The 17,404-nt window shown below is 38.7% G+C and overlaps 1 protein-coding gene across 1 annotated transcript in view; it reads right to left on the reverse strand.

Annotated features, from left to right (window-relative positions):
* Positions 1 to 922: 922 nt before the first annotated feature.
* Positions 923 to 17,404, reverse strand: part of kcnj3a (potassium inwardly rectifying channel subfamily J member 3a) — a 113,239-nt gene continuing 96,757 nt past the window's right edge. The window contains exon 3 of the mRNA XM_020931901.1: positions 923 to 1,524. Within this exon, the coding sequence (XP_020787560.1) occupies positions 923 to 1,524 (602 nt within the window). The remainder of the gene's footprint in view (positions 1,525 to 17,404) is intronic.

The raw sequence follows: 17,404 nt of genomic DNA on the forward strand, positions 1-17,404 counted from the left end.
AAGAATAAAAAAAATGATGGCGCAGTACAAAGCTAGCGCCCGAAGCACTTAATTTATGATCAGATAGCCATGAAAGCCCTCGCTAATATCTCTGGATGTTATGTAATGACTGCTTTGTGCTTCTCAAGTACGAGTATTGAACTGTTCAACTGAAGTGTTACTAATAAGCAAGTGGTTAATTGCGTAACATCGTGCCTATACTGTCAGGTCATCCAGCACCGCTAATCTTTTCTTGTCTAATCTGGAAAAATCTCTATAATATCATTTGGAACTCATACATTTGAACATGGTAAATTAGTCAATATATGGAATACCGAAGGAGAAAGTAAGAAAAAAAACAAAACAAAACAAAAAACTACAGCTGTGAATAAATGAGAATGGAAAGAAGGTAATATAGTTAAGGCTAAAAACATCTTTGTCTATTACCTCTTGTATAAGCTAAGTCAAGAAGAGGAGCATGCAGTCAACAGAACATAGCCACAACTTTTACATTAACAACGAAAGCGATCAACTCAAAAAAACGAAAATGTATGTGCCGATTTCGCCGTCAAAAACCGCAACCGTGTAAAGTTGATCTGTCCGCATTTGTAAATCATATGGCTTTGTGCAATTCTTCCGCTGTCAGAAACCAGTTTGAGTTTCGTCTTGAAATAAAAATATTGATAAATGTCATGCCGGAAAGAAAATTAAAAATTCTGCTCTACATGCGCTGTTTCGTATACATGCCAGATTGTGCTAATTGTACATCGTCCTATAGAAAAAAAGTTCGTAGCACTTAACATCCAGGGAGTGTGCTCCATCCCGTCAATCATATAAGGTACTTGTGCACATAATCTATACACGTCTTTAGATATAAGAATATAGTTCGTTAATAAATAAGGAAGGACTTTTTGAGAGGTCGTAGGAAAGGGTATTGGCATAATTATGTAAAGCGATCGGAGTTCATCTTTCTAAGTTTGGGCGGTAAATGTCCGTCCATCCTGCCGCCAGGGCCCCCCGCAAGTCGTTGCAGTTTCGGGGGCAAGTCCGCCACCGACTTGCTCATGGGCTCTGTGATTTTGGAAGCCTTGGCGCCCTGTTTATCGTCGGACACCCCCGGGACCGAACTGATCCTCTGCAGCTTCATCGGGAGGTCTCCGAAACTGTACGTCATTTCCGAAGTCGTGGAACTCATCCGTAGCAACTTTTTCGGCAATCCGTCTCTCCCCGTCATCTTCTGGAGTTTGGTGGGCAGCTTGGTCGTGCTGTCATTGTCCTCGAGAGTCTCCAGGCAGTCCATGGAGGTGTTCTTATCCCCCATCAACCCGCTATTGCACAAAGAGGGAGCCATGAGCGGAGATGATAGTAGCAACGCCTCCTCTTGCTCCTTGACGCTGTAGGGAGGGGTTGGGACTTCGAACGTGGCGTGGAATTGGGAGTAGTCCACCTTAAAGAAGCCCTCCTCCAGAGAGATGACCGGGAAGAAGCGGTGGCCCCACAGTACCTCGTCTTCGGTGTAGGACGTCCGGGCTTGGCAGGTCATCCCTGGGTGGAGACACAAGAGCAGAAGGTTAGGAGCTTGGAGAATGATTTGCTCAATATCGACTCCAAGCAGCAATGACCATAAACACGACTGGGAGCTACGCGGCCTGTCACTTTCTGTATACATCAATGTTGTATGTCTAATGAGCATAAATGATTGCATGGCTCTACTTCCCAGATGTATAGCCCGGGCTGTGACATGTATTGCGGTGGTATAAAAGCAATTCCAATACAGAAAAATATAATGGGATTTCATATTTTGCCTTGATACAAACAATTATGTATTCTCCTGGGTTTTAGACAGCATATAGACGTTATATAGAGCTACAGAAAAAAGTCACGAGGCTTGGTAAGATGATTTTGTTGCATGGTTGCTTATAGAGTATATAAAGACACCCTATAGAAACCTTCACAATACAATATACATTTTTTTTTCCCTTTCATAGTCATGAAACAGCTTTAACACTGCTGTATTTAACCAGAGGAGAGATAGCGTATTTGAATAAAATGCTATGTTTATGATAATTATAGAGGACTAAAATGTTTTGAAATTGTATCGGCATTAAACCTTCTCATTAAAGAAGTAAATCAGCAAATATTTTTCTATTTTCCACTTCCTTATTTTCAGAAGCATTGCACAATAAATGATCGCTTTGCTGTCTATGCGAAATGCCATGTTTAGTACAATATATTAAAAGTAAATCAGATCTAACAACTGTAAAATACCATGTAATCATATCCTGAATAGCTCCCACTGTGATATATTACACAAAATTGACTCTTGTGAGCTTTAAGTCAGGTTAGAATGTTGTTGCCTCATCAAAACAGTAGCCAGGCTGGTTCCACCTAGTGCCTCCAATCAATTTAATTTCTCTTCAGCGACTAGGTCAGGAATTGGAATACACTAGACGGTTTGGAAGAACCCTGGAAGTGCGAGTCCGGGCACCAGCCAATCAGCGAAGAGCCATACATTCTGTGTTGGCAACGATTCCCGAGATCGAGGATTTAAAGCCGGAACAAAGAGAATGTTTGGTGAATTTTGTCAAGGGGAAAGATGTTATTGTCCTTCTTCCTATGGGATTTGGGAAAAGCTTAATATACCAGTTAGCCCTGTTAGTGGTGCATTACCTACGTCACGACCAAATAGCAGCGATTGGTTAAATAAAAAAAGTACCCGCCTGTTGTTGAGCAAATGAATCCTAATGCTGCGAGGTCAGACAGTTTCCACGAAGTGAAACCGGCTGATGAATAAGGCTACAAAAACGTACCCAGAGTTGTGTTTTGTTTTCATTCACACATGTTTGAGTAATCCTTTATTATTAGTCTGTCTACATCTCCAACGCTCAAAATACTCCTTGTGATGTCATGAAGTGGTAGTTAACAGCTTTTATTTAGTAGAGATTGGCAATTCCAGATCTGAAATTATCCAAATGATTCCAGTGAAGGTGTATGGAGTTTAAAAACACAGTGGAGCACCTCCTGCATTACAACAGGACATCAGAAGGTGGAGTGTTGTCAGTCTGAGAGAATCAAGATCAACTTAAAAATGCAAGATTTGTGTGTTAAACATGTGTAAATGAAACAAAACAAACCACGTATGTTTGTGATGAGGAAACAACATTATAACATAGATCAGAAAATGGCATAATATAAGCCCTTTAAAATAATACTTTCTGAAATAGGATGCCTTTTATTGGATTCTACTGTGTTGGACAACAGAGAAAAATGCAGACATACACAGTCAGGACAAAAGTGGCATATGAAAAAGTGGATTTCAGGCCTCTGCAACGCAAATGTGAGATGTTTATTTTCAAGCACGTCATGTAATGTGATTCTGCTTTGACTGATCTGTTCATTTTGTCTCAATGTTCTCCTCGGCATTTTACAGAGCCTGACTTAAACCTACAGTGCATTTGACAGATACAATGTTTGTGTTTCTATACTTCATCTATATAACTTTATTACATCACAGGAACAGAAATCAAACCTTTATAGGGCTAGAATTCAATTATGCCAGCCGCCTGCTTCTCAGAACAGTTTTTTAAAATGGATATATGTCGCGTTTCATGTAACATTCTAGGGTTGTTTAGTATCAAAAATCAGATACTAATCAATAATACTGAAACTAGATACTAATTTGGGCAGGTATCGATACTGAAAAAGTCACATTCACAGGACAGAAATACACTTTTCCTGAATAGCTTTAGAATGATCTTGAGCTGTATCAGAACAGGTTTAGAGGGATTATCAGACTACGTCACTTCGTGCTCTACTGGGCATGTCTCCTGCAGAAAGAGCCGCTGTCCCGTCTGGTATCATGTCAGTGTCTTGTAGGATTTCAGCAGATTTCAGGCTTTCCCGAGGGCTAGGTTGCATCGATCAGGTATGAGTGGATGTCCGGCTACTCAAGTTTGAGACGTTTCTTCACGTCATTTGCATTTAACACATATGGACACATATGACATAAACTAATGTTAATTGAGCATCATAACTAGGCGTGAAACGATATCCAAGTCTCACAATATGATATTGTCACGGTATGAACCTCACGGTAGGATATTTATTGTGATATCGTGGGAAAGCTTGCGATATGGTGGGGAGGCTCATGATTAGGAATGTAACAATATCCAAATCTCTCGGTACGATACTTTCGCGATGTTTTGTGGAGGCTAACAAAACTATTAATATGCTACTTTTTCCTCTTAAAATGCCTTGACTAAACTTAATCCAAAGAACTAAGACTTAAAAGTGCTTAGAACTGTTATTTCCTCTTGTAGTCTGCACTGAAATGGAGCAAAGGATCATGGTCTATGTAGTTCCCTCTGTCTTTTTTTTAGCCACTGTTGCACCATAACTCTTAATTTAAGCAAAGAGATTTGTAATTCGATATATTGTCTTGGACCACGATATTATTGTGAGAACTCTGACGATACAATATCATGATACTAAGATTATTGTTACATCCCTAATCATAACTTATTAACTTATTTGATCACACGGCAATAAACTGTATTGCTGAACAGAGCACATAGACGAGTATACGCCTGTGGACCACTGTGGAACTGGAACATACCTGGACGACAGAGGGATTACAAATTTAAAGGTCCTGTATTATTATTTTAAGCCATGTTATAATGTTGTTAACTTATCAAAATATGCCTAGAGTTGTGTTTTGTTTCATTCACACATATTTGAGTAATCCTGAATTATTATTTTGTCTACATCTCCAAAGATCTAAATGTTTTTTTGTTTTGTTTTTTCAGTTTGTGATGCAGTTTTCAAGTTAACAGCTTTTACCTTTTGTTCAGTAGAGATGGGCAATTCCAGGTTTGAAATTCATCCAAATGATTCTAGTGAAGGTGTATGGAGTTTAAAAACACAGTGGAGTATTTTCACATGACATCACAAGGTGTTTTCTGTTTGAGAGAAGAACTCAGCTTACAGGGTTTGTGTGTTAAATGTGTGAATGAAACGAAACACAACTCCAGATATGTTTTTTGATGAGGAAACAACATTATAACATGATCAAAAACAGTTGAATCTGGGCTCTTTAAGGTCACATGGTAATAGAAAAGAAAGCACTACGATTTAATATTGAAAATGACACTCTATTGTCTAAACGTAGTGTTGTTTTTATTGTCATCATCATGGTATCCGTCTTGAGTCTATTCTTAGTCTCGAAGTTGAGTTTAAAGTTTCTGCATCGTGTCAACACATTAGAGGAAAATAATATCAGACGTGTCTCAGGGGACAGTTCAACCTCATGGGGACATTTAGTAAACATCTTTCCCTCGCCTTAAGCTTTGAGATCCAACAGTTCATTTGTCACTATGCTCACAGCCTCATCTATCATTCATAGCATTTAGTTCTTTTAATGAGCTGGAAGAATCCGGCTGTAATTGGTGTTGTAATGTTTGTAAATCTCCTTGTGTACAGCCGAGGCACTGTAAACGCTCCCTTTTGTTGCTGTTTAAAGGGTCAGTTGTGAGCTTCAAGTCATGTAATAATGTTGTTGCTTCTTCAAAAATATACCTGGAGTTGTGTTTTGTTTCATTCACGCATGTTTGAGTTGCCCTGAATATTAGTCGGTCTACAGCCAGATCAAAATGCTAAAAATGCAGGGTTTGTGTGTTAAACATGAGTAAATAAACAAAACAAAACTCCAGGTCTATTTGTGGTGAGGAAACATTGTAACATAGATCAGAAAATAGTGTAATATGGGCCCTTTAAACACAGTGTCCCTCACCGTGGCTCTTCCATTTGCCGCAGAAGATAATCACATTTAAAGGGTGTCACCAAAAGAATACAGCTGCAGGCAATTGCTTTAGGAGAAAAGCGAGGATTTCACTCACACAATAGAGAGACGCTCAGTTTTCTCAATATCTCTATGAGAGTATGTGTAAAAATAACCAAAACCACTAAAAAGAATGTATTATGTTACATCGACTTTTATGAGCTTTTAACCATGTTGTAAAGGTGTTCCCTCGCCATAACCCGACAGTTGTGTTTTGGTTGATTCATGCATGTTTAAGTAATTCTGCATTGTTCTGCTTTTAAGGCTTGAGTGCTCAGAAAATGTCTGTTTTCACCTACCCCCTGTCCCCACACACTGCTATGTACTTGAAAATTTGATGCTACCTTATTTTTCGGATTATAAGGCGCAATATCAATAATGTTGAGTTCTCGCGTCTATTTTCATACATGAGGTGCACCGGATTATAAGGAGCATAATTGAAACAAACAGACGACACTTGAGACTGATCCCTTAGCTCAGACATGGAGTAATTCGTCCGGCGTTGTCTCCCAGTCTTGGTGAATGTGTATTGTGAATGTGGGTGAATAATTTAAGTTCTTTTTTTTAGGGCCGGGCACGTTAACGCGTTAACTTTGCGTTAACTAATTAAGTCATTAACACCGACAATTATTTTAAAACCGTTAACGCAGTTTTTATTATTTATTTATTTATTTTATTGTAAACGTCTGTTTCTCACTGACTTTTATTTTGAAAAAGTCCACTGCGAGGGTTTCTTTAAGTTTTACATCTTTTCTTTACACTTTTTTCACTTTTTTCTGACCACGTGAGATGCAACGTGCCCGGCCGCGGGTTCGACCGTGGGCACCGGCTCTGAGCTGAGCTTATTTCTTTAGTTCAGTGCTGGAGTAACTGATCTACCCAGATACCATTGGAAGAAAAAATGTGATTGGTCCATTTCCATTTCCATTATATTAACCCTTTGTTTCCTAAGAAATATCAGTCCAAGTTTATAACACTGATCTAGAAATTATTACTAGTGTAGTGTTCATTACTCACAGCATAAAAAATATTCAATAAATATATTAGTAGTACAAACGTCCATTCAATATTTTTTCTTGAGCCTTCCCTGAATACCTTGAAGGCTCTGAGGTTCCCCTGTGAAAGAAATGCTGTTTGCACAATAAATGTATGGCTCTTTCATTTACATTTCCAATAAAAGAGCGCTGTACTCTACTTTTTAATTCATTAATTGGTTTTGCGTATAACATGTGATTAAATTTTTTTATTTTTGCCCAGCCCTAGTTTTTTATTTCCTACGAGGACCACTCAAATATACATTGAGCAATGATGTGTTTCAATGCAGCTTTGCGCACATTTGTTTACGTTTTACAGAAACGAAACTTAAAACCACATGGCTAATTTGCATAAACTATAAGCTCTGAAAAAAACAGCTTGATCCTTGTGCCCTGATGTGGTCAACTTCCTTAGACCTTAGTCTGACTAAGGACGGTAAATTGGGCCAGAGATATTTATTTTGTCTTCTTATTTACTTTAATTTCTTGGGTTCTTTCTAAAGACAATAAAGTAAAGTGTATTTACCTTGTTGACATGTTTTGGCTGCAAGCTGCGAGCCATCTTCAGAATGTCAGAACCAGGGGTGGCAGTTCTGAAGATGGCTCGCAGCTAGCAGCCAAAACATGTCAACAAGGTAAATACAATTTACTGTATTGTCTTTAAAAAGAACTGTACCGTTACCGTTACTGTGGACATTTACTCCTCGAGGCTCCTGACTACGGTAACCATAATGCTCTGACAATCTATAAAGCGGCGCGGCTTCATAACTTACCAAAGTCGCATTTTAACAGATTTGGAGCTCCATGTACCACATAAAATCAGTTCGAGGTCAGTAAGTACAACCAGAATTAATACATAAGGCACACCCAATTATAAGGCACTGTCGATTTTTGAGGAAATTAAAGGATTTTAAGTGCGCCTTATTGTCTGAAAAATATTATACTTTTTTGTAATAGAATGTAATTGTTTATGGAGTTTAAAAACACAGTGGAGCACCTCCTGTATTACCACATGACACCATAAGATGTTTTCTGCGCCATTGCACCAGAAAAAGTCCTACAATGCACCTTTAATCCCATAATGCACCTTTAATCCTGATGTTACCTACATACATCTTCAGTTTCACCCACAGATATTAAACCCACAAAGCCACTTAACCACTGGGAGCTCCTCGAGAGTGGACTGTAATTTCTTAATACCCAAACTTTCTTATGCCAATACAAGTGTGACAGTTCTTAAAAACATCCAATTTACTTCATTAAGGGATTTCAAATTAAAACAAAACAAAGCAATTTACCGCATTCTGGCTTCGTGCGGGCGCCCCTAACTACGCCGAGCTCATGCAGGCGGCACGTTGGGAAAATCAAGCCACCGCGTACGTCCCTGGTAATAAATGAACTTAATTACCGAAATCACAAGGTTTAAATTAATGAGCAACAATCATTTTTCATGCAAAGTTCATCACGACTGTTATTAGCAATTGGTATCATAAGGGCGTTAAATTATACCGTATTGTCTGAACTAAAAGGGAAGCAGGGAAAAAAACTGTAAGAAGGGTTTTAATATCAATGTAGTTTAATTATGCAGAAGCGCAGTTTTTCATATAGAGAGAAAGCTCGGGGCTCTTGTGTTAAGTCTTTTTGAAGCTGTTAAATTATCAACTATTACGACTCACTATCACATGTTTTAATTAACCAGCGTATTATGGTTGGGACCTAAGTAGAGATGTGTTCATTCACAACAAGAGACAAAGAGAAGCGGCTGGAGTCATGCACTGCAAAAATTAACGTCTAGCCGAGTTAAGATGACTCGAATTAAGAACGCTGTATCATGATTTTAGTAAATTTCACTTGACAAGTAAAATGATCTTACAATTGTACAAGACATTTTGTAGTTAAAATACAAAAATACATACATACACCTCGCAGCCTTAGATTTTGTTCGCTCGACGGTAGGTGGGTACTTTTTATCATTTAGCCAATCGCTGCTATTTGGTCGTGACGTATGTAATGCGCCACTAACGGGGCAACTGGTATGTTAAGCTTTTCCCAAATCCCGTAGGAAGAAGGACAATAACGTCTTTCCCCTTGATAAAATTCACCAAATATTCTCTTTATTCTGGCTTTAAATCCTCGATTTTGGGAATTGTTGACAACAATGAATACCATATTTTACACACTATTAGGTGCTCTGGATTATAAGGCGCACTGTCATTAAATGGTCTATTTCCGAACTTTTTTCACAAATAAACCACACCAGACTTTAAGCAAAACACAACAGTTGGATGGGTCAGTGGGACTTTGTTTGGCGCGTTCACTGTGACTCTGGGCTTTGTTCAGTTGTGGCGTGTATTGAGGGTGATATCTGAGACCGCTGCGTTGTTGTTGGCGTGTTCGCAGTGACTCAGTGGTTCAGTTGTGTCTAGAAGTGGCACATTGCACTCGCTTTTTCGGTTCGTTCCTCGTCCGTGTGTAGTGATGAGTGTGACTGCGGGGGGGTGTGTTTCGCTGTGCGGTCGCTGTCTGCTCTGTGTGTGTTTGCGTGCACTGTGGGTGGTGCGGCTTTGTAATTTACTGAAGTCGTGTTGGGACACCTGAGTGGATTCATGTATACGGCGCTCTGGATTGCGGGGCGCGCAGTCGTTTTTGATGGGGTTGGAGGCTTATTAGCGTGCTCTGTGGTGCGGAAAATACGGTAAAGGTGTTTAGAACTGTTATTTCTTCTTGTAGTTGACACTGAAATGGAGCAAAGGATCATGGTCTATGTAGTTCCCTATGTCGTTTTTTAGCTATTGCTGCACCATAACTCTTAATTTAAGCAAAGAGACTTGTAATTCAATATTGTGATGGTCCATGATTGTGGATTGTGGGGTGTGCGGTTGTTTTTTGATGGGGTTGGAGGCTAAAGAGCTTAAGACTCTTTGCTGATTGGCTGGTGCCCAAACTTGCACTTCCTGGAATTTTGTGAACCATCTATTGTATTTTGATTCCTGACCTAGTTGCTGGAGAGAAATGAAATTGAGCGGAGGCACAAGGTGGCGCCAGCCTGGCTAGGAATGTTCCACAGTGTGACATTAAACAGCCCTACCTTACATTTATTCAATTACAGGTGGTTTTATAGCTCAAAACACCCTAGAAAAACAAGCATTCTGACTGTGAGCTGAGCCTCCTCTCCACAGATCTGACCTGTAACTTGGTCTGGTTTGGTCTCCATGACGATAGAAAGGTTTAATGCCGCACTATGAAACATTCCAGACAAAGCAATAACAAAACATAACACGGAGAAAAGCATTTGACGGACCCTCCACCAGAAAAGTTACACAATGCATTTTAACAGCTACCTCTTATCTGTTACAAAATTATCACCTCACAGTTTTAATTAACCGGTGTAATATTGTAATAGGGCCTAAGACGAGAGAACAAAGAGAAGTGGTTGGAATTGTGGTGATGGAGGAGAAACCACTGTAGAGGCATTTGCGTTTTCTTTCCCGGGGTCATGAGATAATTCCGTGATAACGTTCGTGCACGATGACAGATGTGGGGGAAGCGATTGGGGAATTTGCTCTGTTACTCATGCGCTATTGCCTCAGTGTGCAGGAGCCCGGGGGCAAATGGCCTTGTGGGGTGTGACGAATTAGCATGGCGAGCTAGCGTGAGCATAAACGGGGAGGTCAAAAGGGTAAATGACATATAATGTGATGAAAAAGGTGCACTATGGAGCTTTTCTGATCGTCTTAATGGAGATTGAGAAATTGCTATTCTGAGCTGTGTCAAACCAACACAACCAGCTCTGACCTCTTTATCTTATCTTGGATCTATAATACTCCCTACAAGACTAGACTGAAATTAACAACAGACATATTTAAGGGTTCATGTCTCTTCTTCAAACCGTCACACTACTTCAATTTATTCTATAAGAGATGTTATTGTGTGGTCTGGAATGTTTTACAATGGGTTTAAACGTATGTACAGTATCTCCAGGGAGAAGAGACACCACGAGGTCAAGTAACAGGTATTGTTCAACAAAAACAGAAACACTTGTTACTGAATTACTGCAAGATATGTCTGTTTAATGCCATACGGTGAAATATTCTAAGCAAACATCTCCTAGGACATTGTTCCCCAAAGACTGGGTCGCGATCCTCCGGTGGGTCACAGGAGATTTTTTTTTTTTTTGGGTCGCCTTGTCACGATCTGCATGTAGTTCTTGTTTACATGGATCTGTGACCTTATCGTCATTCTGGATAAGTATTTCGTCAGAATATCCTGTCCTCGGTAGGGTCAGTATTTCTATGCTTATTTCGCTCTCCTCCTGCACCCTGGACTGGAACTTGCTACAAAAACACATCTCTATCTCATTAGAAATGTTGAAATGTTAAGACGTTGTGTTGTTAGATGACGTTAGATGTTTTGTATAATTTCTAATCTTTTTATAATTATTTTATTGACTATTTAGTTCCAATATTGCTGGTTCAGTTGAATTAAAAGAAAAAGAAATAGGGCTACATTTATTGTCTAAATTGGCGACTTATGGATCCTTTTATTGCTGCTTCAATTACTGTTTTTCATTGTTTAAAACTTGAGTAATACTCATTGTTCAGAGACATGATCACGATTTTATCAGCAATAAAATATCCTCAATAATGTTCAAATCCATCTTTATTTTGTGATTTATACATAATGTCTATTGACTTGGGTTGCGAAGGATTGTGACTTTTAAAATATGGGTCCCCAGAACAAACAAAAAAAAGTTTGGGAAACACTGGACTAGGAGACAAGGAGGTAGCAGACCCTTTGCGAAAAAAGTTACAATGTGCACCTTTAATATGATCAAGCATTAGCTACAGTAGTGGTGCGACTTTCGGCTCTTTTATGGGATCTGACTCTTTTGGATCTGTTAATTTCAAAGAAGCGTTCAAAAGACTGGCTCTTTAAAAATGTACAGTATCTATATGACTGAATGTAAGCCAACGTAAGAAGTACTTTTATCTACAAAATGATCATAGAGAGAAATGACCAAGGCTAAGATCTGTTTGAAAAGGTTCAAACCGAGAGTGGGGGAGTGTCTAACCCTTTGAACGTTTCCTTTATTTTGATTATGTTTAATTTCAAAGAGCCAACTTGTTCATGAGCGTCAGATCACTGAAGCACACCCACATGGTCAGAAGAAATCAGATATAGTACAAGTATAATCTGATAACCCACATGCAGTGTCGGGGAGTAACAGATTACATGTACCGGAGTTACGTAATCAGAGTACAAATTATGAGTAACTGTATTCAGTTACAGTTACTGTTTCAGTGAGTTACTTTGTTGAAAGAAATTGATTACTTTTTTTTCAGTAATTCCACTCATTGCCGAAAACTAAACTAGAGCTAAACTAGATCTAAACCAGGTCTAAACCAGGACTAAATCCAGGACTAAATCCAGGACTAAAACCAAGTCTAAACTAGATCTAAACCAGGTCTAAACCAGAACTAAAACCAGGTCTAAACCAGGTCTAAACCAGGTCTAAACTAGATGTAAACTAGATCTAAACCAGGTCTAAACCAGCACTAAAATCAGGTCTAAACTAGATCTAAACCAGGTCTAAACCAGGTCTAAAACCAGGACTAAAACCAGGTCTAAACTAGATCTAAACTACATCTAAACCAGGTCTAAACCAGATCTAAACCAGGTCTAAACCAGGTCTAAAACCAGGACTAAAACCAGGTCTAAACTAGATCTAAACTACATCTAAACCAGGTCTAAACCAGGTCTAAACTAGATCTAAACCAGATCTAAACTAGATCTAAACCAGGTCTAAACCAGGTCAAAAACAGGTCTAAACCAAGACTAAAACCAGGTCTAAACTAGATCTAAACCAGGTCTAAACTAGATCTAAACCAGATCACAACCAGGTCTAAACCAGGACTAAAACCAGAACTAAAACCAGGTCTAAACTAGATCTAAACTAGAGCTAAATCAGGACTAAGCCAGGACTAAGACCAAGTCTAAACTAGTTCTAAACTAGATCTAAACCAGGCCTAAACAGGTTTAAATCCAGGTCTAAACCAGCATTAAACCAGGATGAAAATCAGGTCTAAACTAGATCTAAACCAGGTCTAAACCAGGACTAAACCATCCTAGTCTTTGCTACTCTACCACAAATCAAGTAATCCAAAGTATTCAGATTATGTTACCCATTTTAAATAACTTCATGGATGACGTTACAAACTACATTTTGGGGTAATCTGTAATCTGTAATCTGTAGGGGAATACATTTTAAAAGTAATCTTCCCAACACTGCCCACATGTGATTTGTAGGATGTGTTCAGATAAGAAAGAAAATCGTGAAAAGTACCTGCTGACCTGGTGTGACTCGGTGGATTATGAAACAATTCTCTCTGTCTTTAACATTTTATTTAATTACATTTTTTTGTTTTTGCCATACTAGTTTGCATCATTATCCCACACAGACGTGAAGAGCCAGAAAGAAATCCGATTACTCACATCAGATGCAACTGTTTACATGACATTTCAATAATCTGGTAACTCTGGCAATTGGACGACGCTCAGACTTTTGGTGTTGACGTGAACGTAACGAGTGTCAAGGTGTTTGTCAAACTGTGTACAGAGGAGGCACGAACTGACCCAGAAAAATGAAGAGATGAATATTTTATTGAATAACTTGAAATGATCTCCATCCAGGTCAAGACACTGGAGGTGGTGAAGATGGAAAGGCTTATTTCGTAACCCGCTGTGTTTATTTTGGTGCAAACAGGCCTTGCATTTCTCTGCTTAATCCACCTGTCAACAGAAGTGGATCCACAGATACATTTACTTCAGTAACTTTTTAAAGAAATGTTACTTTTCTGAGTGTTTTTCTAGCAGCATTCAGTACTTTTACTACTACTTGAATTAAGTCTATTAAAGTATCAGTACTCGAACTTGAGTAAAAGTTGTAGTAAGTGAGTTTACAAGTGACAAAAGCTTTATATGAAATGATTATGATTAGTATTTGTATTTCTTGACTGTTCCTTCAGATATAATATTGTTTTTCTCATTTTTGTGTGCTCTGAATACAAGATTGTGTGCATTTTTTAATACATTAACTTTACATATATTAACTTTAAATTATAAATCAGATGTTGTCTTGAAAGTTACTTTAAGTTACTACTTCTTGAGTAGTAGTTTTCCCCAAACCAGAGGTGGGACCAAGTCGTTGTTTTGCAAGTCTCAAGTAAGTCTCAAGTCTTTGACCTCAAGTCCGAGTCAAGTCCCGAGTCAAATACAGGCAAGTCCAAGTTGAGTCTAGAGTCACTGGCCCATAAGTCCAAGTCAAGTCCAAGTCATCTGCTTTGAGCTTCAAGTCATTTCAAGTCTTTATGTGAAACTAAAACAAAATTGTACTTAGACTGTTCTGTGTAGTTCCCTCCATTTTACTGTGTTGTACTGTATATTACTGCATTGTACTTTATTGTACTGTATATTACTGTAGTACTTTTGAGGATACCACATCACAGTACTTCAGTTACATCCAAAGTAACAAATAGAGAAGTGGGAGGGACATGTTCCCGTCTGTTCTTGTAAAATTAAGCACTGCATGTATCAACTATAAAGAAAAAAGTATTTTCTAAAAACTTATATATATTTTTTTTAGGAGAAGCATCAAGTCTTGTCAAGTCACAGGTCTCAAGTCCGAGGCAAGTCCCAAGTCACTGACCTCCAAATCCAAGTCGAGTCCCAAGTCTTTGTTTGTTTTTATCAAGTCAAGTCTCAAGTCCTGAAAACAGTGACTCAAGTCTGACTCGAGTCCAAGTCACAACTTGCAAGTCCCCACCTACAACTTGCCCCACATACATTTTTATTCTTTCTCGAGTAATTTCTTGAACCACAAATTTGTACTTCTGCTTGAGTAATATTATATCAGTAATTTGAGTACAATTTTTGGCTCCTCTACTCACCTTTATCTGCCAATCACACCAAAAAAAACAAAAAAAAAAACAATTTCAGACTCTGATCTGCCTCATGATGTTCAGTATTGACAATATGTTGAAGTGTCTTGCCCAAATACAAGACAAATGTGCGTCAACTATCAAAGTCATTGGCTGATTTCTCATATATACTATACTGTGCTTACATTCAGAAGTAAATCGACTACATTAAAGTCTAAACAAAATGGCAAAACTGGACTAAATCTTACAAAACTGGACTTAACCGGAGGGTGGAGCTGTCAACATTGGCCTATTAAAAGAAAAAAAAAAGACAACAGACTAAGGCTAATGATGCCAAAAACCCATCAATAATACATTTTTTCATAAGCTGTTGAATAATTCATCATGATTTTTACGATAATGATAAACAAGTATTGATTGAAGGTCAGTCTGCGGAGCCATAGCAGGATCCTCCGGGAGATGGAGTGAATGTAAGTGCTCTTAATTAAGCCTGCGCGATATTGAAAACATGCAATATACAAAAGAATTGATTGAGGCGTCGATTTGAGGCGAATCTCGACCACGCAGAAACAATTCATAATCCAATAGAGCACAAAATGGCAAATACTGGAAAGTCAAAAGACCAGCAATCTTATTATGTATTAGATTAAAGAAATGGGTCACACAGGGAAGGGTCAGGGCAAGTTAGTTTTAAATGATTCAGTGATTTAATAAAAATAGTAGCACTTCATCGAGGGAATACTGATACTGGTATTGAATATTGGTGCTGATCCAGGAAATTTTGCAGAATCAGGTATAACCGAAATATTGTGATATCGTATCGTCAAAAGTCTCACAATAATATCGTGGGTCATCAAGTTTTGTTTGTTTAAAATCATTATTATGACGCAAAAAACAGAGAACTACATAGACCATGATCCTTTGCTCTGTTTGAGTCCAATCCACATGCTGAAATAACTGTTATTAAGCACTTTAAAATCTTAATTATTTGAATTATGATGAGAGAAAAGTAGCATATTCACACTCCACAACATATGGCAATAAATACTGAACCGTGATATCCATATCATGAAAATATCGTTTTGAGAGATTTGGATATCGTTACGTCTAAGGCTGAACGATTTGTCATTTTGGATTGAAAATCACGATCTCAAACAACACGGTTTTGGGAGCGTCAAAGCCGTGATTTTTTGCCGTGCTCCTGAAGCCCAATTTAAGGGCGAAGTTTACTTCTGCGTCGATTCAGCACACACTGCCACCGTTGCTTTGTTGGCGTCTTTTTTGATTTATGGATCTCTGTCGAGGTCTATGTGCCACGAAGTAATTCACCACAACACTAGGAGGTGAGGATTTAAACGTGGCGTTTGTGTAAAGTTTAACATGAACCATCTCCAACGCGAAAGAAGCACAGTCGTGTCCTTTAGTCTGACAGAAACTGACCCCATCAGCGCACAAGGAGCGAGCTATTTTTTTTAGAGGTTATAGTTTATGCAAATTACTCATGTGGTTTTAAAGGTTGTATGGAGGATTTTTTTTTAGTTTCCAATTGTTAGTGAAAGTTTTAAATACCATTACAGAGATGCAGCAGCTTTGTAATTATGATAACCAAAAAAAAAAGAATGAAAATCTATCAACTGTGGACGTAGCCAATAGAAAACGAGGCTGCCTCATTTTCTATTGGCTGTTAGGTTGTCAATCAAACTCCCTATGTTTCTAGTCTAACTGACTGGCCGACCCGTGGGGATTGCGTGGTTTATGCAGCGGTTCTTAGAGGCTTTTTTTAAACTGTAGCTTCCTCGCATTTCGCACAAAGTTTGTTGCGATGGCGGACGAGAATCCACGACCAGTTCGCCGCAAAAGAAAGTCCGTTTTTGAGGTCGCTGAAAGAAGAAGAGACGGGGAAAAGGAGCAAAGCCAATCTGAGGTGATTCTTGGAGATTTCTTTCAGGGATTGCGCGAATGAAGCAGACGAAGGGTCTAAAAACTGACGCGTCGGTCGCTAAGTTATTTCTAGACAGGTCACTTCAACAGTAATTCTGAACGCGCACTGGCTGTGAACAAGCATGATTTCTAGAGTAAGGAGGCGGGAGGAGATGTTTCTACTGAAGGAGCGGTGGAGGAGGAAGGTGGTGTCATGCATGCACAACATTTGAAAAAGGACCGTCACTGTATTTCTTTTCCCTGGGAGAAAGGACCAATCACAGCCCTTATTGTCTGTTTAAATTGGGCTTTACGGTCCATTTGAAAAAAAAAACATGAATGAAATTGAAATCGCAATATCTGCCAGAAAAAACACAATCTTAAAATCGTTCAGCCCTAGTTACATCTCTATCAAGTATCGGCTCCACGATCTCAAATCCATCTCAGACTATTTACTAGGCATAGGATGAGGCAAGATATCCACAAGACGAGACGAACTATGAGATTGGGTCGACGAGCACGAGACAAGACAAGATTTTTAACACAATTCCTAAGATAGACATTTCACAATTCAACTCCTAATTTTGACCTCACAATTTTTTATTTCTTTATCATGTTTTTGTTTCCATTCTAGTACTTGTTTTGGAACAATTAAAGACATGTAACTCAACAATACTTAACCCTTTTGTGTCCAATCT

The sequence above is a fragment of the Boleophthalmus pectinirostris genome, unplaced genomic scaffold (assembly GCF_026225935.1).
Source record: "Boleophthalmus pectinirostris isolate CB_2022bp ecotype Guang Dong unplaced genomic scaffold, ASM2622593v1 HiC_scaffold_1, whole genome shotgun sequence".
Classification (NCBI taxonomy): domain Eukaryota; kingdom Metazoa; phylum Chordata; class Actinopteri; order Gobiiformes; family Gobiidae; genus Boleophthalmus; species Boleophthalmus pectinirostris.